This window comes from Puma concolor, chromosome E4 (assembly GCF_028749965.1).
Source record: "Puma concolor isolate L17-30 chromosome E4, mPumCon1.1.hap2, whole genome shotgun sequence".
Lineage (NCBI taxonomy): Eukaryota > Metazoa > Chordata > Mammalia > Carnivora > Felidae > Puma > Puma concolor.
In genome coordinates, this window is record NC_141683.1 from 63,006,015 (window position 1) to 63,029,589 (window position 23,575).

The following is a 23,575-nucleotide window of genomic DNA, read 5'->3' on the forward strand; positions in this document are numbered from 1 at the left end:
CTCGCCAGGGGCAACCCTGTCTGGGGAAACCTGGGACTAAAGCACAGTCCAACTCCCTCTCCTCAACAGGCTGTAATAGGACTGGAGCTATGGCTGAGGCTTCTCTGAGGACAAGGATGGGTGGAATCAGGAGTCAACCGGCAGAAGGACTGGCAGGGTGGCTGAAGCAAGAGATCCAAGGAGGCAGGTGAAGACGTTAGGATTCTGCATCAAGCATCATGGACACACCAGCCATGGTCTAGCAGATGGAGAAGAAGAAAATTAAAACAAATGGGGCTGGTATAGAAAGAGATTCTAAGAACTGGGAGATTAAATATGCAAATGAACAATGGCAAGACCATGTATATAAAAACTAGACTCCACCCCACAAGCTGCAGCAGCCTGACCAAGACACCAACCTCTCACCTATAATAACCAGCCCAGGAAGCCAGCCAGCAGTAAGGCAGGCTCGTAGGAAGTCAGGCTATTTCTAGTAACAATCCAAGACACCAAACAATAACTCCTGTAACCTTGTGCTCCAAATGGCTGGGACTTGATTAATAACTACCAGCTTCCCTAATTTTTGTCCCTACTTCCAACTCAGGCCCAAGCAGATGTCTTGATTCTAGAAGCTGGCCAGCCTCCAGCTTCCCCTAGGCCAACAACCCCTACCAGGGCCCTAGCAGGGCACACCTAAAGGCTTCCCTTTTTCCACGAGAAAGCTCACCAGATCCTCTACCTGCCTTTGAGTCTCTGCCAAAACACGAGTGATGGTGGCTGACTGCTTTGCCATAGCCAGCCCTGAATAAAGTCTCGATTCTCCTGCAGTTGTCTTCATTTCCTTCCCCAGAACCAAAGACTACACTTAGAATAAAGCAGATTCAGGAGAAGTGAGGATGTGGGAGGAATAGGAAGTTGGTGTGAAGAGAGAAGGGGGTTTTACCACCGTGGAAGGGAAGGAGAGGGGAGTATTTACATATTGCTTGTTATGAGTTTCCTGCTGCTTTCTTATGGGGTATGCAATTTACCAATAAAGCTTCGTGAGACAGATTTCTTTTAATCTACCACTTTTAAGAGAAACAATTCTAAAATATCCTTCATACCCACCAGGAGGGAGTGGAGGCCAAGGCCTAGCGTCCCTTTTTTTTACCGTGCCAGGCTATGCCCAAAGTCCTCTCTGTAGCAACAAAGCCACAACTGTCTCATTATTAACTGCATTGCAGCTCCTCCTTCACTCCTGCCATGTGCTGTAAATGGGTATTGAATGAAATAATGAAACTAATTTCTTGTCCAAATTTACAGAGTTAGTAAGTGCTATAATGTAGATCTGAATCCAGATCTTTCTGATTTCAAAGTCTATGGCTGTTCACTGCATTAGGCTTACTTGGAAGTATAATGTGAAATGGACATTAGATTTATTGACTTGAGGTGGTAAAAACAGCAGGCTAGGGTCTTGGGAAGTTAATTTTAGTTAGGAAGTACAATGGCGAGAGATGGAACTGATGGTTGGGAGGTTGTTAGGCATGGACGAGAGAAGGTGGAAAATGCCAGAATTAGCAGGTGATGTTACCTCTGGATAAGGAGGGAGCAGATTATGTGAGAAAGTTCCATCATGTTAAAATGAGAACTACCGAGAACGGACGGTGGGGCCATGGGTTGTCTGGAGACTGGGACATACCAGAAGTACCTACTGAATGGCTAAGAATGCAGGAGAAACACAAACAGGGGCCAAGGCTGCAGAAGAGAGGGAGATTGGAGGGGCTGCATGTTCTAGAAAACCTGGCTCCAGGAGGTGGAACCCGGTAACCAGCCAGTGATTCCACTACCAAGGGGAAAGGCAGCCAGGAATGGTGGGTAATTGGAAGAACATGTTCCAGATTGAGGGTGAAGCAGCGTTGAGTCATTAGGATTTAATTATTGACTTAAATGGAAGCAGTCAGCAGACCCAAATTCCAGCTGTCTGAGTTTAAAGTAAAAACTGGATCAAAGTATAGCTTCTCACAAGTGAAAAGAGGAATAGTTGTAAGGCTCCCTCGTTTTTTTGTTGAAAATCACAAATACCTGGTAACGTGTGTTAAAAGGTCCTGCATATTTGGTCTCACAGAAGTTGGTATAGTTTGACCTTTATAAAGTTGCTTTCTGGGTGCTGGGGTTGGCCATGTGAAGTACCCAGCACACTTTATCACCAAGTGAGGTGAGAGGGGTCAGAGTCAATCCACGGACTAAGATGAGTCACTGGCCCCTCATCCACGGATGTTTCTATCTGTCGCATAATGGGGTTCTCAGAAGGTACTGATGCAGGAGTATTCAGGAGGAAGACGGTGACAATCTACTCTCATTCTATCACTTCAATTATAATCCCAACACAATTTTTCTCCCAAATCAAGTCTGGGAAGTAAATATATTTAGGAGCCCCTTCCCAACAAGTTAGAATAAATCTAAAATGTATGCTCATTTCTCTTTTGTATCCTTTGTTCTGTATAGAATATTGCTGTCTGGTAACTAGACTGTAATGTACCATGGGTTAAAAAAAAACAAAAACAAAAAACTTCAATTGTCTTATCCAGACACTTTTTGTGTCTTACATTCAACCCTCAAGGAAAAATATCCAAGATAAAAACTCAAGTACACATTACCAAGTTGCTGTTGATCTTAAGCCAGAAAAGAGGGGCACTTAGACTAATGCTTGCCACAGGGAAAAATTACAATTAAAATTCATTTATAACCTCTAGTTTATACTAACTATTGTAGTTGTGTGCCCTAACTTCAGCTCTGCAGTAACGTGTAATAAAAATAGACTCCTTATCTATCTCCCCACCACCTTGACACTTTCCTACACCCTCTCCATGACCTAAAATTTAAAAAGTAACAGCTTACGAACAGTTGGATGAGATTTATGGGGATAAAAACCATGCTCTGAAGGCTCTGCCGGTCAGGGATGACCCCAAAGAAATGTTATTTAAGGTAACTGAAGAGACATAATACATACATAGAGACAGATTGAGGAGATGTCTGTCTTCTTATAGGACACTCTGGTTTATTTAATCCCAAAGTTTAAGTTGGAATTTTTCCTGAGATGGGTGCTTTTTTACCTTCCATTTGACGTGACAGCTAGCATGGTGCCCTTTGTCCATTTGGGGCACTCATTTTTTCCAGGCTTATCACGAAACAAACCAAAACCTCATAGAGAGGGGTCTCCAGAAATGCAGACTGTACAAAATTTCACCTTGTCAACCATCCCTCCCTACAGAGTATGTCCAAACTGTATAGAACTGTAATTGAATGAAATCATGGTTCATGTTCATTCCCTTGGTCTAAAAAGTAAGAGCATCGGCTGGACAGACTCCTGCCTCAGCTTCAGCCCAAGGGGATGATGGATGATCACATGTGTTTCTAATTTTCTCTCCACTGTCTAGGGTTCTCTTTGGCTTTCCTGCCCACCCCCTAAAAGAGAAGTTTTGTTTGTTACCTCTTACCGACATTTATTTTGACAATTTTTTTCTGAGAGACCATCCTCATCCTCTCCCATGATGTCCACGGCAGAAAATATCAACGCGACAAGAATGGCAAAGCAGCATACCAGGGCGAAGATCACAATGCATTTCTGCTGGGACTGTCAAGAAAAAGAAGATAAAGAAAAGTGAGAAGCAGCTTTCACTTAGAAAAGTCGGGAACTGATGGCTTTTCAAAATCCTTTGGGAAACAATTACTTCCATCACTGACAGCGGAGGGCTGCCCTCCAAGTGAAATCTTGATGTTCATTCCCGAACACAGCCTTCAAGTCCCACTAAGTATCTTAGAACAGCTAAAGAATTCAAGTGCTGTATCGAGACTTCTGAACAAGTTCTCTCTTCCCCTTTCTGATCAAAAGCAGTCCAGGAGATCCGGAGACCTTCTACAAGATCTTCTACAGAGAGCACTACAAGGTCCATTAGCGCAAATTAAAAATGAAACACAGGGTGGTTCGATAATTACTCCCCGTCTCCTGTTACTACCAGCACCTTCCAAACTCTGTGCAAAGTGCCCTCAAACCTTGTATCCCCTTGCGTTCCCAACCTCCTCTTGCTCTAAGACCTTTATTATGATGGCTTCAGGACAGATGCCCCTGGCAGGCCAGGATGAGTTCTGCAGCTTGATCAGAAATGAGATCTATCAGATGCCAGCCTTTGCGTCATTTAACTGACATAGTTCATTTCAAAATACTGAACGCAATCATAACCAACATTCACACTCTTGATACAATTTTCACTTAGAAGCAGAAGCTGAAGGTCCAGCCACTCAGGTCCTTATCTTTGGGCCAAGTGTTGTATTCTGAGACATCCCTGTCTCCAGGGGTTCATGGCCATAGGTGGCAGAAGACAGGGCCTCGGTCACTGGTCAGCAGCCATGGCCACCAGAACAAATAATTTTGCCTGGGTTCTATTTATTAAATAAATCTGGACGGGGAAGAGAAAGAACAATTTTTAAGTGTTCCCAAAGCTTTTAGGGATTATGTACAGGAGGGGAAAGAGTGATCGCTGGCCAGACAGCCAGGAATAACCCGGTTAGTGATGAGATACATATATGTGTGCAAACACGCACACACAACTTCAGAGCTCTGTTGAAACCAGCTGGCTTTGCCTCTCCTTCCATCTCCCTGACATTTATCCCTGGGGCCACACGGTCTCCAAAGAACCAAGACGCCTCCCCCCAAGCTCAGGGTCCAGAGTGTCCAGGGACAGCCTCTAATTACAGATTCTAGAGGAAAGGTGTTGTTAAGGATGCAGATGCTTCTGTGACCAGGTGCTATCAGCTCAGATGGTTGTTTCCTTAAGGAGTCTTTGTGTTCTGCTTTCCCTCAGGTCTCCCCTTCCAAGAGAAGCTTGTTCCAAACCCCTTCCTGCCTGTCACTGTGTGCTACTCTTACTCCCTGCTGAGGGAGGAAAGTGAGGGAAACCCCAAGGGAGACACAACCATTGTTCTTTCCCTCTAGGTTACCCTGATATCTTTAAGACAGGGATATGTTTTATTCTTTCCATCCCAAGCAACCAGCACAGGGCTCAGCAAATGGAAGGTGCCCAAGAAATAATTACCACATAAACAAAGTGAATGGATGAAATGAAAGTTACAAGGGCATACATCTGAAGATGCAGAACCAATTAGTTTGGTTCCATATTTTGATGATGTGAATCTGGCAACCTATCCTTTTCCACTCTCTGCTTGGGTTGGATGCAAAGAGCTGGGCTGCATTTACTGACTATATAAAAGTCTGCAGGGGCACCTGGGTGGCTCAGTTGGTCAAGCATCTGACTCTTGATTTCGGCTCGGGTCATGATCTCACAGTGGTGAGACTGAGCCCAATGTCGGGCTCCTCAACCAACACAGACACCCCAATTTTATTTATTTTAATGATATTTATTAGTTGTATAACCAGAAAATGTTTGCTGTTAACTATTAATTATTTTCAAAATATCATATAAAAAATAAATAAATCACACCCAGTCCCACTCAGACAAAATCGCCATTATCATTTTGGTCTTCTTCTTTCCTGTGTACTATATATACCAATCTACCAATCTGAAAATACTGGTCTTTTCTACATATAGTTTTGCATTCTGCTCTTTGCACTTGATCATGCTTGAACATCATTAAATATTCTTTTAAAGTATGGTTTTAAACTGCTGCATAACACGCATTGCATGAATAGGTCATTGTCCCCTTTACTCCAAGAAATGTTTTTTTTTTTTCTTTTTCCTTTCTTTTTTTTTTTTAATGTAATTTATTGTCAACTTAGCTACGTACAGTGTATACAGTGTGCTCTTGGCTTTGGGAGTAGATTCCCATGATTCATTGCTTACATACAACACCCAGTGCTTATCCCAACAAGTGCCCTCCTTAATGCCTATCACCCATTTCCCACTTCCCTGCCCCCCATCAACCCTCAGTTTGTTCTTTGTGGGTTTTTTTTTTGTATAATTAGCACTTATTTCATTATGGGTTTATATGTCTTTCACCAGTCTATAAGATTGTTGAAGTCAGAGACGTGTCTTTATCCACCCCCCCCCCCCCACAGTAGTCTTCTTTTTTAAATTTAATTTAATTTTTTAATTTACATCCAAGTTAGTTAGCATATAGTGCAACAATGATTTCAGGAGTAAATTCCTTAATGCCTCTTACCCATTTAGCCCATTCCCCCCTCCCACTACCCCTCCAATAACCCTCTGTTTGTTCTCCATATTTAAGAGTCTCTTATGTTTTGTCCCCCTCCCTGTTTTTATATTATTTTTGCTTCCCTTCCCTTGTGTTCATCCGTTCTGTGTCTTAAAGTCCTCATATGAATGAAGTCATATGATATTTGTCTTTCTCTGACTAATTTCACTTAGCGTAATACCCTTTAGTTCCATCCACGTAGTTGCAAATGGCAAGATTTCATTCTTTTTAATTGCCAAGTAATACTCCATTGCATATATACCACATCTTTTTATCCATTCACCCATCGATGGACATTTTGGCTCTTTCCATACTTTGGCTATTGTTGATAATGCTGCTACAAACATTGGGGGGCATGTGCCCTTTTGAAACAGCATACCCATATCCCTTAGATAAATACCTAGTAGTGCGATTGCTGGGTCATAGGGTAGTTCTACTTATAATTTTTTGAGGAACTTCCATACTGTTTTCCAGAGTGGCTGTACCAATTTGCATTCCCAATAGAAACTTTTTTTTTAAGCCACTCATTTTACAACACAAAAAATTATTTAAAATTTTTGTCATTTTATCCTATTTCCCTATAGATTATAAACAACAAACAAAAAGCTTTTAGAGGGGTTTAAAGCAATGCAGTGATAACACATTAGTCTAGAAGAGACTCTAACCTAGGACAATATAATTAAAAAAAATTTTTTTAATGTTTACTTATTTTTGAGAGACAGAGATAGAGCATGAGTGGGGAAAGGGCAGATAGAGAGGGAGACACAGAATCCCGAGCAGGTTCCAGGCTCTGAGCTGTCCGCGTGGAGCCTGATGCGGTGCTCGAACTCATGAACTGTGAGATCATGACCTGAGCAGAAGTCAGAAGCTTAACCGACTGAGCCACCCAGGCTCCCCTAGGCAATATAATTAAACATTATCTCAAAAAGAATCCTGAAGAGAACAGCATAAATATACCATGTCAGGTATATTAGTGGGTACTCAATGAATAAAGCTAGTGACATTAATATGAAATGATCCACCCACAACAATATTTATTTATTTCCCTTTATTCTAAATTTTATGATAAAATAGTCAATAAGAGCTCTAACTGGGGCGCTTGGGTGGCTCAATCAGTTAAGTGTCCAACTTCGGCTCAGGTCATGATCTCACAGTTTGTGAGTTCGAGCCCCACATCAGGCTCTGTGTAGATAGCTCAGAGCCTGGAACCTACTTCAGATTTTGTGTCTCAATCCTCTCTCTGCCCCTCCCCGACTTGTGCCCTCTGTCTGTCTCTCAAAAATAAATAAATGTAAAAAAAAATTTTTTTTTAAAGAGCTCTAGTTGATTTGTGTGCTATTGGAAGCACTTTGATGTAATAACCTTCATAGATTTCTATTAACTTCTATTCATTTAATTCTGTATTATCATATTCTATTAATATGAACAATTGACCTGGCTATTTTCATTTAAATTTGTCAAAGAAGAGAAATTCAGACTCTGATATTCATGTTTAAATGTCTCCTTGAAAGAATGTACCATCACAATATAACTTCAGACCACTACTTTCTTTAGTCTCTCTTCTTTTCAACCTCATGAAAAGTGAAAGATTCTGTTCCAGTGACAGCACTAGAGCCTCACAAATGAGACCAAATTTCAGGTTACCAAGACATTTATTCAATTTCAATTCCTTAACAGACTATTTCAGATCATTCAGGAATCAATTTGAAACACACTTTTTTGTTTTTATTGAATAGAACCAAAGAATGCAAAGTTTTAAGGAGAACCCATTAGGATGATTACAATCTAAACTTCACTATTGAGCTCAACCAATTAAAAGAAAACAAAACTTGAAATGCTATTATCTAACATCAATCTGTACTTTTCACTGGAGTTTTTACTAAAAACAGTTTTGAAAAGAATTGCCTGCTTGGTCAAGAAATATATCTAATTATGCTAACACTGAAAATATTTAATTATCATATCCTTATCAAATACATTTTAATACAGAAAAAGAGATGTATGACCTCTAAATGGGAAAGAGTATTAAATCTGAAACTTAGAAGTACTATATATCCAAACTTGGGGTTTTATACCATTGGATAAATTCTTAAAAAGAATTTGCACCCATGTACCTAAAGGCAAAATGTGAATTTGCAAAAATTAACCATAAATTAAAATTGTTAATATTATCTTTCATTTATTTACCATGACAGTTTTTTTTAACAAAATCATAGTGAAGTCTTAAAAATAGCTATTTTTATGTGTGCAGCTTTTAGTACCCACAGAGCTGTGAGTTAAATTATTCTCCTTGCGAGGGGCACCTAAGTGGCTCAGTCAGTTAAGCGGCTGACTCTTGATTTTGACTCAGGTCATGATCTCATAGTTCTTGAGATGGAGCACCACACTGGGCTCTGCACTGATCATGGAGCCTGCTTGAGATTCTCTCTCTCCTTCTGCCCCTCCCCTGCTCATGTGCATATGTGTTTGTTCTCTCTCTCTCTCTCTCTCTCTCTTAATATACAGAAACAAAAAAAAAATATTCTCCATGTGAAAGATTGAAATTATGACTCAAAGACATCGGGTTATTGAATTGTCCAATGTGACCCAACCAATTGGAGACAGTGCAGGGATTTAATTTAGGTGTCTAAGTCTGAAGTCTCTAGATCTTTTTCCTTTTCTGGTTTTCTTTGCTTGACTTAATTTTCTACTTAATTTTAGCTATGATTATTTTATTATTTTTATTATTGGTTTTTAGTTAACCAATCCCCACATGGCCCATTAATGTAGAAATGAATGTTGAACATTTGACTCCAAGCTGTGGAGACAGGGCATCCTCGGGCCTTTAGAACTTTCCTATGATTCTAAATGTGTTCCTGTCTTGAGTTCTCAGAGACATGTTCTCAGAAAAAAGAAGGTGACCTAGAAGAATCATAGTAATCTTAGCTGATGACTTATCAATCTCCTGAATAATGGTCACATTCTAGAACCACAGTAGAAAATCTAGACTATAGATTGATTAAGGGATTTGCTTTGAAAATCAGAATTATCACTTCACTTTCCACATACACTTTGATGTACCTTGGGGTTCTGTTTTAGAACTTTTCTCTTCTTGTTCTGTATCCCCTCCCTGAGAGAGTCTAATTTACTCCCAAGTCTTCACTGGCTATATATACACTGATATCTCCTAAGAGTATATCACCAGCTCAGAGTACTTGCTGAGTACCAGACCCAAACTGAATGAGTTTCCCTGTAATAGTCTACCAATCTCTCCACACTAAGACAAAGTTGGGATTTTAGAAAGTTCAAGTTAGCTACATTTGACAGAACAGAGTAGTAGAGGCAGGAGATCTTTATAGGGAGAGAACTGTGAAGATCTTTAGAAAGTCTCCCTGAGTCCAAAGTTAAGTATTGCTATAAGTATTTGTATATAAGGAGTTTACCTAAGGCCTGGGAAAGAACCACCTGAACGAAGTAGATGAAATAATCCCTAACAAAATACACAGGGCCAGGAAGGGTTGGTGTTCTCACTATCCAGAATGGAAAAATCTCATAATACGTGGGGCATCAAGTAATTAGGAGGATATTATATCTTGAAAATGGAAATAGGAAAAATTAGCCCTAGACTCAAGGCTGATCTCCCACCTAAAAAAGCATAAAAACAATCCTTAAAAACCCAACTGTTCACTAGGAACTATATCTGAGAGAAAACCTTGAGAATGTTTTTAAATATATCTTAATATCCACCAAACAGCAAAATCAAAATTACAATGCCTAGCATCCAGTAAAAAATGACCATACATGCAAAGAAACAGAAAACCACACCCACAAATGAGGAGAAAATTCAGTCAAATAAATCAACTCAGAAAGGACACAGGTGATTAAATTAGTGGACACAGATATTAAAACAAATAGGATTATTATATTTCATATGTTCAAGAAAATAAGTATTTTAAAAAAGAGATAAAGAAAATATAACAAAAAGCACACATCAAAATTTCTGGGGATGGGAAATACACTGAATGGGTTAGAAGCAGATTAGATACAGCATAAAAACAGTTTAATGAACTCTATGAAAACACAGAGAAAAAAACAAAAACTTGGCCAGTGTATGAGACAAGTCAAGAAGCCTAATATACATGTTCATGGAGTTTCCAAAAAAGAGGAAGGTACAAAAATATTTGAAAAATAGAATTGCCAAAAATTATTCCAATTTGTTGAAGATGTAATAGTCAAAGTCACTTCAGAATGATAAAGGGATAAATTCACCAAAAAGACATAACAATAATAAACCTTTATGCACCTAAGAAAAGAGCTTCAAAATGTATAAAGCAAAGGCTAATAGAATTGTAAGGAGAAATAAATAAATCCCCAGCTATTCAGTGACATCAAAACCCTTCTCTTATTAATGGACAGAATAAGTAGACAAGGAAGAATTTTAAACCAAATGAAAATTAAAATACAATAAATGAAAATGCATGAGATGCAGCAAAATAAATGTTTCAGGGAAATATGTAGCACTAAATGTATATTTAGAAAATAAATAAGGTCTTAAATGATCTAAAGTCCTACCTTAATATAGAAAGAAAAAAAGACTAAGTTAAACTCAAAATAGGCAGAGGAATGAAGCAGAACTCGATGAAAAAGAAAACAGAAAAGCAATAAAAAAAAAATCAATGAAACCAAAGTCTGGTTTTTTGAAAAGATCAATAAAGTTGGTACACTGTAGCTATACATATAAGAAAAAAGAAAAGACACAAACTGCAAATATCTCTATGAGAGACAGTCATCACTACAGATAATACTGAAAACAAAAGGCTAATAAGGGAATATTATGAACAAATTCATGCCAAGAAATTCAGTGTAGATAAAACGGACAAGTTTTTGCAAGAGAAAAATTACTAAAGTTCACTCAAGAAGAAATAGGTAACCTGAATATACCTTTGCATCAATTAAAGAAAATAAATTTTTAGTGAAAATTTCCCACAGAGAAAAGCCACGGCTTACCAGGCATCATTAATAAATGATGCCATCTGAGAAATAAGTAATAATATTAACACACACACAAGAAAAAAAAAAGAGGGGGAAAAAACTTCCCAATTCATTCTATGATATCAGCATTACCCGGATATAAAAGTCAGACAAAGACTTAAAAAAATGTTTTGTCCTGCTGTTTAATAATGCACTATCTAGAAACCAAGACACTACATTCATTTAGCAGGGATTTAATGTTTACCCCGTGCAAAAAAAAAAAAAAAAAAAAAAAAAAAAGAGTGCAGGGGTCAGCAATGGCCATAACCTCTAAAAGGGAGAAAAATATCTCAATTTTCTTCCCCAGATTACTTGTAAAAACTGCAAAAGATCTCTATTACCTCACCTTGCCTTTAATTAAAAGATGAATCATCAGCTATACAATCTGTTTATTTTTTCAAGCCTTGCTAGAGTTCTCCCAATAGCACTTAGAGGTGTTGCTGTTTTAGGAAATTCTCAGTATTTTTACCAGAACAATAACGGTAAGTTATTTCTGCAGCAACCTAGATTATTCTTTCCCTTTTAAGACATGCAAATGTATTGTTCGACCATGCATGTGTTAATTTTCTACCTTTTGGTCTCTTTCACTAAGCTGAGCTCCTTGAATTCAAGGACCCTGCCTAGATCCATAATACCTGGCAGACATGTTCAATAAATATGTGTTGAATGAGTGATAAGTGAATAAAGGGCTACAAAATCAAAATGATGACTTTTGTGTCTTACAACCCTGGTTATTTATTTCCTACTCACATGCTTTTCCATCGATTCCCATCACAGAAGCACATTTACTTGTAAAATAAAACATGCACAAAATTAAATACTATAAGCTCAAAATTAGCCTCACAAAGGGGATAACATGCAGAACAAAGGGCATCTTTTCCAAAACAGCAGGACAGAGAATAAAAATTCAAGTTTGCATCAACTGAATACAGGAAACTACTCCCCATCTTATACAAAATTATTAAAGATGATAAACAGATGTCTTGTAATAATAATAATACTATAATGGTGCTTGGCAAATAAAAAGCACCACCAATGAATGAGAAATTTTAAAGATTTACTGTAAATTAGATAAACCAAAGAGATCCAAAACCCAAGACACCCAAAGGAAACCACAAAGTTCTATAAAGGAGAACTCCAAGTATAGAGGTACCACAGAAGGAACTGGAAGAAACTGTGGAATGGCTGATAGTGATTAGTTAGGATGTTTCAGAGCAGGTTGGCCAGTCAACCCTTCCCACTACTCCTTTCTTCTACCCTCTTGCACTGAGCACCACACAACAGAAGTGTCACCCAATAGGGCAATTCCCTCAGAGAGCTAAGAACCCCCAGAGGAAACTACCAGCATATGCATATGCAGCCTCTCCTGTAAAACCTGGAGACAAACCACTGTGCTCAACCATCACCCACAGACATGCAAAATAGGAACTGCCAAGCATAGAGGTAGATGGAAATTTAAAAGTCTTCAAGAGTTTGAGGAAAATCAAAACCATGAAAGAGGTACTTAATGCAACCAAGGCAAAAAAAAATCTGCGTAAAATAAAGCAACCAAATGACACAGCTGAGACTTTAAAAGTAAGAATAACTCAAGTTTTCAGAAGATGAGAGAAGTTGCACCCTTGAACATCAAGAGAGATTATCATGAAAGATTAGCAAATAGAGATCTCGAAAATGATAAACCTCGGGAGATGGGCTCAAAATAGACACTGGTTAAGAGCAAATTCACACACACATAATTAAGCCAAAAGATTCTTCCACAATGCAAAACAAAAGGAACAGAATCCTAACACCTACTGGAGAAAACCCAAGAGACACAGAGGACCAAGCTAGAAAACCAGTATCTATCAGATCCCTGTTCCTAAATGAAAGAAGAGTGAGAACACAAGACCCTAAATAATCAAAGAAACAGAGAAAGAAAAAACTTCAATAGCTAAAAGTATATGACTTCCAAATAAGCACACTTGTTTTACACCTGAGTTTGGCAACAATTCAAAAGATTGATAATTCTACTTGGCAAGGATTGGGGAAATGAGTGTGGATCTAAGAAAAATCTGGCATAGCCTGTTAAGATGGCAATTTGGCGTTTTTATCAGGATCTCTACCCAAATTTTTTTTTATTTATATTAAAAAAATTTTTTTAATGTTTATTTATTTTTCAGAGACTGAGAGAGACAGAGCATGAGCAGAGGAGGGGCAGAGAGACAGGGAGACACAGAATCTGAAGCAGGCTCCGGGCTCTGAGCTGTCAGCACAGAGCCCAATGTGGGGCTCGAACCCAAGAACCATGAGATCATGACCTGAGCCAAAGTTGGACACTTAACTGACTGAGCCACCCAGGTGCCTCTCTATCCAATTTTTAAATGTGTATATCTTTTGGCTCCTAAATTTCACTTCCAACACTCAATCTTATGGAAATGTTTACTCATGTGCACAAAGATATAAGACCAAGGACAACACTGCAGTATCATTTGTGGGAGGAAAAAAGCTAGGAAAAAATGATCTAACTATCCATAATAGAGGAATTGATAGAGTAAAAAAAACAGTCATTCTGCAGAATATTGTGGCCACTAAAATGTACAATTGTTTGTAAATGAGGGGGAAGACTCAGTGGAGTCACACAAAACTCTTGAAGGTCATCGGTCCAGAGGGGAGAGGTTTTGTGAGGTTGGATGGATTGTAGTGTTTAAGGTGTTCATGGCTTACTCTGTATCTTTCTGTATCATTTAGGTATTTTATATGAGCCCTGATCTGGAGCACCTGGGTGGCTCAGTCGGTTGGGTGTCCGACTTCAGCTCAGGTCATGACCGCACAGCTCATGAGTTCGAGCCCCGTGTCGGGCTCTGTGCTGACAGCTCAGAGCCTGGAGCCTGCTCCGGATTCTGTGTCTTCTTCTCTCTTTCTACCCTCCTCCACTCATGCTCTGTCTCTCTCTGTCTCAAAAATAAATAAACATTAAAAAAAATTTTATATGAGCCCTGATCTGAATCATCTCTTACAACAATGAATAAGAAAGCTGTCCATTCTTGGACTATGTCCATCTCACAGCAAATTATTCATCCTTAGCTTCGTTTTCCTAAGACACAACTGAGCATCACCAGCCACCATGAGTAGCCTACATTTATTCGAGCCCTCCATATTATCAAGCAGAGAATAGATACAATCCCACGTTTCACAAATTGCAGAGGATAATGGGACAATTCCAGAGAATATTTGAGCATTGAGACTACCCGGAGACTATCTAGTTCAACTCTTCATTTTATCATTTTCCAGGTAAGAAAATACTAGAAATAAGATGCTATGAATCAATGTGCCCTCTTTTTGCTGCCAGCGTTTGGTTGATTGAATGACAGAGCAGCAAACAAAGAGAACAATAGAGTTTGCAAAAGACAAGTGACACAAATAAGGCACTGTCGGATTATGATTTGAGGGCAGGCACACAAGGTACGTCTCACAGGGGTGAGGGGCAGGAGGCCTCTGAGAAGTCAGCGAACTGCTTCCAGGCCTTTCCTCCTGCCAGCAGTTGCTGGTGGCATTAGAGAAGAGAAGCAAAACGTGTTTAATTGAATTTAAAAATTTGTAGGGAGGGGCGCCTGGGTGGCTCAGTCAGTTAAGCTTCAGACTTCACCTCAGGTCATGATCTTACGGTTCGTGAGTTCAAGCCCTGCGTTGGGCTCTGTGCTGACAGCTCAGAGCCTGGAGCCTGCTTCAGATTCTGTGTCTCCCTCTCTCTCTGCTCCTCTCCCATCGTGTTCTCTCTCTCTCTCAAAAATAAATAAACACTAAAATTTTTTAAATAAATAAAAATAAGCAGGGAAACTGTAACATGTGTTATACATTCTCCTAACACTAGCGATTCAGAACTGGGCTCTTAAGGGGTCTCTGCCCTTAAGCATCTCACCTTTCAGGTCTGGCAGGGGTGTGTGTGTTGCAGAGGATGGATGGTGAAGGACAACACAGTGTGATGCATGCTGTTACGACGGTACTGAGACCAGGATAGTGACTCCTTCATAGGACAGTTCCCTAGGAGCAGGCTGATCCTGGTGCGACCATGCCCCCTGCCATGCATACCTAATTCTTGAAATAGGGAATCCAGGGTTTCCTCTGTACTCACCATAAAGCGAAATGAGTTATTCGGAACAGTAGTGAGTGAACAAGAACACATTGTCAGAGTCAATATGGAGCAGCCAACAGGTACTAGCAGAAACGTATTTTCATGCTCTCTGTGTTTGCCTCCATGACAGATAAAGGTGAATGAAAAATGACAACCAATTGCCAGTTGGTCTCTGAAAAGCCAAGGGCTGTTTTGGAGACTTGTATTCTACACTGCGCTTTTAACAAGCTGAAAAAAAGCTTGAATATTTCAATATATCGAAATAAGCCCAAGCCCTTCCAACTTACTACAATAGAAGATTTATTGTGAAGAACCCTGGTTAAGATTGTTTTATGTCTCTTGTCTAAATTATTTGTTTCCTGATCACTGTAAAGGATGATACTTCATCCAGCTAGGGGAAAACACCACGGTGGACAAAACTCAACAATTCTTTACTTTAAGCAAATTAAAAAGCAAAGAAAAGTCAGGATTGACTTTGGGTATAACAGTGACAAGATTTATCTTTGGTATCGCTAGTGTGTAGTTTTCCGTTTATTTGAAAAAAGAACACATACACACATGCACGCACAAGTCGCACACATCTATAAAAGGTGTGGTTAGGGAAGCTTATATAGTAGGAGCAGAAGGGAACTTAAAGCCATCTAACCCGCCCAGTCACTCAGTGCAAGGATCTCACCTCAGCACCACGAACCTACAGCAACATCCTCTTCTGCTTGGTCACTTGGAGCTAGCAAAAGCTCACTACTTGATGAATCACCACTGATTTTTTTAAAGTCCTTATTTACATGGGAAGACATCTGAAGAAAAGAAGCCTATCTTGAATCACCATGACTGAGCACCCACCTAGATGGCCCCTTCCCTTCTGACCCGGTTCCTAACTCCCTTGTGGCTCTTCTTCCTGTCCCCCTCCCATCCCTTATCTCTATCCTTCTTTGTTTTTCCCTTTTTGGACCTCCTTCCATCCTTTACCCCCTCACTGCCTCCCAACGCTGCCGCTGTTTCTGCTCTGCCGCAAACCTGCTAGTGCTCCCTGCATCCCAATGTCCTCCTGGTCCTCTGCCCTCACTCCCAACCACTTCCACGCCTGAGTGGGCTCTTCCCCCAGAAAATCCATCTGTCCTGACTGCAAAGGGTCCACTACACACAAATGATAATGACCCCAGGCAATGGATGAAGAAATGCAATTTTATAATACAGGCAAGTGAGGTCACTAGTAGCAGAAGGGGGAAGGGGTGGAAGTGAAGCATTTCAGTAGATATTTTAACAGAATTCAAACCTTATCTCATTAACAGCATTTAGGACAAATGCAGCCTACTGTTTTTATATGTGCCAACATCCCCCTTCTCCTCACCATTAACTTATTTATCAACCCCCTTCTTCAAAGACTCAGGTAGAGAAGCTCAAAACAAGCCATGCCCATGGAGGGACATTGCTTTGGGGGTGGGCGGGATACAAGAACACTGGAGCAAAGCACCATGCTGAGCCAAAAAGCAGTCACCCTTGGTCTCAGGCTGAGAGGACAGTGCCCTTGACCGTGGTCTCAGGCTGAGAGGGAGCTGAGCGGAGTCACTGCCAGGCCACTCGTCAATCTTCACTGGGCTCATTGATAGTGACTGCTCTTCAGTCCCTCATGCCTTCCCACCACCACATACTTAGCACTCTTTTGAAAGCAAAACCACCTTCCAGACTCCTAAGCCACAAGATAAATTATTAAAAGATCACCGAACCAGGAAAAGAAGAAGAGTTAAGTACTTTTCATGTTCTTCCTTTCTTTCCTTAGACCGACGAGCCTTCACTTCTTCATTCATCAGAGAGGTGGCCTGGGTTCTACTTTGTCACCAAGGTTCCATAGATGGGGCAGCAATAACTAGCACCTATTTGCATATGGCCTGACAGTTCACAAAGCCACTTTGCATACACATCAGTCATTCTGTGCTCTGGCCTTTTCTGATTCTCAATCTCTCTCTCTCTCTCCCTCCCTCCCTCCCTCCTTCCCTCCCTCCCTTTTTACTGATCCTCTCTCTTGAAGTCAATGTCCGGAGCTGCCTGACCATCCAGTCTCCCCTATGTAGCACATCCTGGCCTTTCCCTCAGAGTCTGCAGGCAGTAGAATCAGGCTAGATGTTTGCCTCGGGCTGTTTCTGAGTGGAGAGAATGTACCATTTTCGCACGTGTATGTCAAGGTGCCATTGTGTAATGAACTGTGTTGTCTGCCTAAGTGTAAAGGACGCCCAATCTCCTGTGATGTGGGTCCCAGCCCAAAGAGCTGTGCTATCATTTTCTACATGGTCTAAGTAGCCTACCTTGTACTTCAAGGATTAATCAAGGATTTCATCAATCAGGGATTTCATCAGTGCTTGCCTCACAGAGGAGAGTTTAATTCTTTAACAGTAAATACAGCTTCTTCCCACAAAAGCGTTGGAGAATGGCTGCCCTGCCTTTCAGCCTGAGCAATGGAATCTCATCCTCTAGATTGGGGATGCGACCCCAGCCCCAGGACACCTCACACAGGAGGTCTGGTATCTCGACATACAAGCAATTGTAAGAGAATATTATGAAAAATTATAAGCTGGGAAATCTAGAAGAAATTGACAAATTCCTAAAAACATACAAACTACCAAAACTGAAACAGGAAGAAATAGAAAATTTGAACAGATCCATAACTGCAAAGAAATTGAATCAGTAGTCAAAAATCTCCCAACAAACAAAAGTCCAGGATAAGATGGCTTCCCAGGGGAATTCTACCACACATTTAAGAAAGAGTTAATACCTATTCTTCTCAAACTGTTCCAAAAAATAGAAATGAAAGGAAAACATTCAAGTGCATTTTACGAGGCCAGCATTACCTTGATTCCAAAACCAGACCAAGACCCCACAAAAAAGCAGAATTATATGCCAATATCCCTGATGAAATGGATGCAAAAATTCTCATCAAGATACTAGCCAAATGAATCCAACAGTACATGAAAACGATTATTCACTATGATCAAGTGGGATTTATTCCTGGGATGCAGGGCTGGTTCAATATTCACAAATCAATCAACATGAAACAACACATTAATAATAAAAAAAAAAGGATAAGAACCATATGATCCTCTCAATAGATGCCGAAAAAGCACTTGACAAAATATAGCATCTATTATTGATAAAAAATAAAACCCTCAACAAAGTAGGGACAGATGGAACATACCTCAACATCATAAAGGCCATATATGAAAGACCTGCAGCTAATATCATCCTCAATAGGGAAAAACTGAGAGCCTTTCTTCTATGATCAGGAACAAGGCAGAGATGTCCACTCTCACCGTTACTATTTAACATACTGGAAGTCTTAGCCTCAGGAATCGACAACAAAAAGAAATAAAAGGCTTCCAAATCAGCAAAGAAGTCAAACCTTCACTATTTGCAGACAACATGATATTTTATGTAGAAAATATAAAAGATTCTACCAGAATATTGCTAGAAGTAATACAAGGATTCAGCAAAGTCACAGTATATAAAATAAATGTATAGAAATCTATTGCATTTCTATATACCAATAATGAAGCAGCAGAAAGAGAAATTAAGGAATCAATCTCATTTACAATTGCACCAAAAACCATAAAGTACCTAGAAATAAGGTTAACCAAAGAGGTAAAAGATTTGTACACCTAAAACTATAGAACACTATTAAAGAAGTTGAAGACACAAAGAAATGGAAAAACATTCCATGTTCATGGATTGAAAGAACAAATATTGTTAAAATGTCTACACTACTCAAAGCAATCCACACATTCGATGCAATCCCTATCAAAATACCACCAGCATTTTTCACAGAGATAAAACAAACAATCTTAAAATTTGTATGGAACCACAAAAGATCCCAAATAGCCAAAGCAATCCTGAAAAAGAAAAACAAAGCTGGAGGTACCACAATTCCAGACTTCAAGCTGTATTACAAAGCTATAATCATCAAGATAGTATGGTACTGGCACAAAAACAGACACATGGATCAATGGAACAGAACAGAAAACCCAGAAATGAGCCCACAACTATATGGTGAACTCATCTTTAACAAAGCAGGAATCTAATGGAAAAAAGAAAGTCTCTTCAACAAATGGTGTTGGGAAAACTGGACGGTGACATGCAGAAGAATGAAACTGGACCACTTTCTTACACCATACACAAAAATAAATTCAAGATGGTGGAAAGACCTAAATGTGAGACAGAAAACAGCTCTTTGACCTCGGCCAGAGCAACTTCTTACTAGACACATCACCAGAGGAAGGGAAACAAAAGCAAACATAAAATATTGGAACTTCATCAAGATAAAAAGTTTCTGCACAGCGAAGGAAACACTACAAAACTAAAAGGCAAATGATGTATTGGGAGAAGGTATTTGCAAATGACTTAATCTGATAAAAGATTAGTATCCAAAACCTATAAAGAACTTATCAAACTCAACACCCAAAAAACAAATAATGCAGTTAAGAAATGGGCAGAAGGCTGGGCACCTTGGGTGGCTCAGTCGGTTAAGTGGTCAACTTGGGCCCAGGTCATGAACTCATGATTTGTGTGTTTGAGCCCCACATCGGGCTCTATGTTGACAGCTTAGAGCTTGGAGCCTGCTTTGGATTCTGTGTGTCTCTCTCTGCCCCTCCCCTACTCATGCTCTGTCTCTTTCTGTCTCTCAAAAATAAATAAACGTTAAAAAAATTTTTTTTTAAAAAGAAATGGGCAGAAGGCATGAATAGACATTTTTCCAAAGAAGATATCCAGATGGCTAACAGACACATGAAAACATGCTCAACATCATTCATTATCGGGGAAATACAAATCAGAACCATGAAAAGATAGCACCTGACATTTGTCAAATGGCAAAAACACAGGAAACAACAGATGTTGGTGAGGATAAGGAGATAGAGGAATCCTCTTGAACTGTTGGTGGGAAAACTAGTGCAGCCACTGTGGAAAACAGTATGGAGGTTCTCAAAAAGTTAAAAATAGAACTACCTTATGACCCAACAATTGCACTACTAGGAATTTACCTAAGGTATACAAAAATACAGATTCAACGGGGGTACGTGCACTCTGGTGTTTATAGCACCATTATCAACAATAGCCAAACTATGAGGAAAGCCCAAATGTCTGCTGACTGATGAATGGATAAAGAAGATGTGTGTGTGTGTGTGTGTGTGTGTGTGTGTGTGTGTGTGTTTAATGGAATATCACTCAGACATCAAAAAGAATCTTGCCATTTGCAGTGACGTGGATAGAGCTAGAGTGTATTATGCTAAGTGCAATACGTCAATCAGAGAAAGACAAATACCGTATGATTACAGTCATATGTGGAATTTAAGAAACAAAATAGATGAACATATGGGAAGGAAAAAAAGAGACATAGAGGGAAGCAAACCATAAGAGACTCTTAACAATAGAGAACAAACTGAGGGTTGATGGAGGGTGGGGGATGGGCTAAAATGGTGATGGATATCAAGGAGGGCACTTATTATGATGAGCACTGGGTGTTACATGTAAGTGATTAATCACTGAATTCTATGCCTGAGACCAATACTGACCCATATGTTAACTAACTAGAATTTAAATAAAAATTTGAAAAGCAAAAAAAATTTTAAGTAAAAAAATTCTTGCCTCTACCAAAAAAAAAAAAAAAAAAAGAGAGAGAGAGAGAGAGAGAGACTGATACCTTGGGAGGGTGGGAGAGACTTGGTAAATAAACCACTAGATGAATAACTCAACAACAAACAAAATAAATGACATGACTAAAAAATGACTTGAATAGACATTTCTCCAAAGATGATGACATACAAGTAATACTGAACAACACTAAGGAAACTCAAGTCAAAACCACAGTGAGATAGGACTTCACGCTCATTAGAATGGCTAGTATGCAAAAATGGGGAAAAAAAGTTGTTGACAAGGACGTGGAGAAATTGGAACCCTTGTACATTACTGGTGGTGATGTAAAATAGTGCAGCCACTGTGGAAAATGGTACAAAAGTTCCTCAAATAATTAAAAATAGAATTCCCATATGATCCAGCAATGCTACTTCTAGGCATATATCCAAAAGAATGGAAAGCAGGGATTCCAACAGAGATTTATACACTCATGTTCTTAGCAGCATTGTTCACAACAGCCGAGAGGTAGTAGAAACCATCCAAATCAATGGATGAATGCATAAACAAAATGTTTATGTGAATATACCCAATCATCCATATACATCAATAGAATGGAATATTAGTCCGTCTGAAAAAGGACAGGAATTCTGACACGTGCTATAACACGAATGAACCCCAAAGGCGTTATGCTAAGTGAAGTAAGCCAGTCACACATGACTAATACTGCATGATTCCATCTATACGAGGTACCTAGGGCAGCCCGATTCACAGATAGAAAGTAGAACCAGATTGCCAAGGGTGGGGGGGGGGGCAAAAATGGGTACAGAAGTACAGTTTTGCAAGATGGAAAGAGTCCTATGGATAGATGGTGGCCATGGTTGTACATCAGTGTGAGTGTACTTAATACCACTGAACTGCACACTTACAAGTGGTGAAAATGGTAAATGTTATTTATGTCTATTTTACCACAATAAAAATTATTTACAAAGAAAAACCCAGCAACCATTAACAACTGCTGAGTTTGGGCACTCTCAGTTTTCCTCCCTACTAGGTCTCTCCCTAAAGGGTCCAAAGACCCTCCCTTGGACCCTGGCTCCCACTCAACTCACTCTTGGGTCTTGCACACCTCAGAACCTTTCTTCCACATTCCACGAAGTCAAGACTTGCTGATTTAGATGGCATCCTCTGCTTCTCAGCCTAGGAGACAACTAGCTACATTGATTGGTCCAGCAGAGGGAGATCTGGGGTGAAAAGTCTCACACTCCAGGTTAAGAGTAACAAGCACTTCTGTTTTGCCATTTTTGTATATGGTTCGCTGAGGTCACCCATCTGCACAGGATTCAGCACCCAGGTGAAATCTGTGTTCTTACCCATTACCTGCCCAGCCACCCTTCTGATGCCCCCATGCCAGAACACACTGCGTGCCCTCCCCTTCCCTCTTGGCCTATTCCCCTCTGCATGTACCTGGCTTCAGCTCTGTCAATCTCAAATCAATATCAGCTCATTCCCCTAATTTCAAGGGATTGTGCAAATAAAGCCATGTGTGTGGGTTTGCACAGGGAGGGAGATGGGACCACAATCAGCCATTGCTAAAATATCAGGCGCTGATGAAGAGCAGGGGGAGACACATTCCAAGACCCATCACGACAGACACTTAACAGGTGAGTTATAGCAAAGCTCTCTTCGTTGCTTGTTTTTGTTCCCTACCTTTTTAAAAGCAACTTTTTTTTCAATTTTACATCTTAGATCAAATGGAAGCACATCTTATATTCCCTATATTTTGTAGCTGCTATTTCTTCTTCTGACAAGTCTATTTTTTCGCAGTTGCATTATTTCTATGGTAAGTTCAAGGAGGGTGTATGTCCCCATGCACTTTCTATTCCCCTTTCTGTCCATATATTTATGCAAAAGGCCAAGCTCAAAGCCTGAGACCCCTTAATTCTTCCCTGTTTGTTGCCCCAAACACCTGCTTTTATTCTATCACCCAATCTAACCTCATAGTAGATCTATCTTTTCATCAATTCTCAACAAAACATGTAAATAAATCTGCACTAATATATTCATGGATGTTAATAAGGATACACAACACACTTCATTTGTTATCTGTGGCTTTCAGGAAGACCCTTTAGAACACCAGGGCATATTGGAATCTATAGCAAACTGATAGGATGACATTTCTAGGCAAAAGAGGAACGAAAGCTAACATTTACTGATGTTCCTCACTATTCCAAATATGGTGCAGAGTGAAATCTTCATAGGTATTTTAAGATAATACATGAGTCTACTAAGAAATTTCTCCCAATGGGGATGCCCTCAAGTCCCTGGGAATGTGCTCTTCTCGGCCTCTGGAATTTTCCAGTGGAAAGCCTTCATCTTTTCAGCACCCCTGCATAGCCACTGTCATTGTAACAGGTCAGGTGATGAACAAGAGACAAGAAGTTTGCCCAGAGAACAGCATCTGGTAAGTGGCAGAACTTGAAAGCAAACTAAGACCACGAGCTGCTCAAACCTCAAGCAAGCAGCAATACCCTCAGATAATATTTCAAGGGCTCCAAGGAATCTCCTTCATCTCCAAGCCCCTTCCTGGAAGTTTTTCTCTCCCTCTCTGCTTTACCCTACCACCCAGGGCCCTACACCAGCCGAGTTCTAAACTGCTTATTTAAGCCC

General features: G+C 39.9%; 1 protein-coding gene across 4 annotated transcripts in view; it reads right to left on the reverse strand.

The window, feature by feature from the left end:
- Window positions 1–23,575, reverse strand: part of PLD5 (phospholipase D family member 5) — a 423,767-nt gene that overhangs the window by 249,554 nt on the left and 150,638 nt on the right. For 3 of the 4 annotated variants that reach the window (XM_086694252.1, XM_086694254.1, XM_086694253.1), the window contains exon 2: window positions 3,456–3,592. In XM_086694252.1, the coding sequence (XP_086550378.1) occupies window positions 3,456–3,592 (137 nt within the window). Of the gene's footprint in view, window positions 1–3,448; window positions 3,593–23,575 lie in introns of those variants that run through there. The other variant, XM_086694255.1, reaches the window with a different exon arrangement.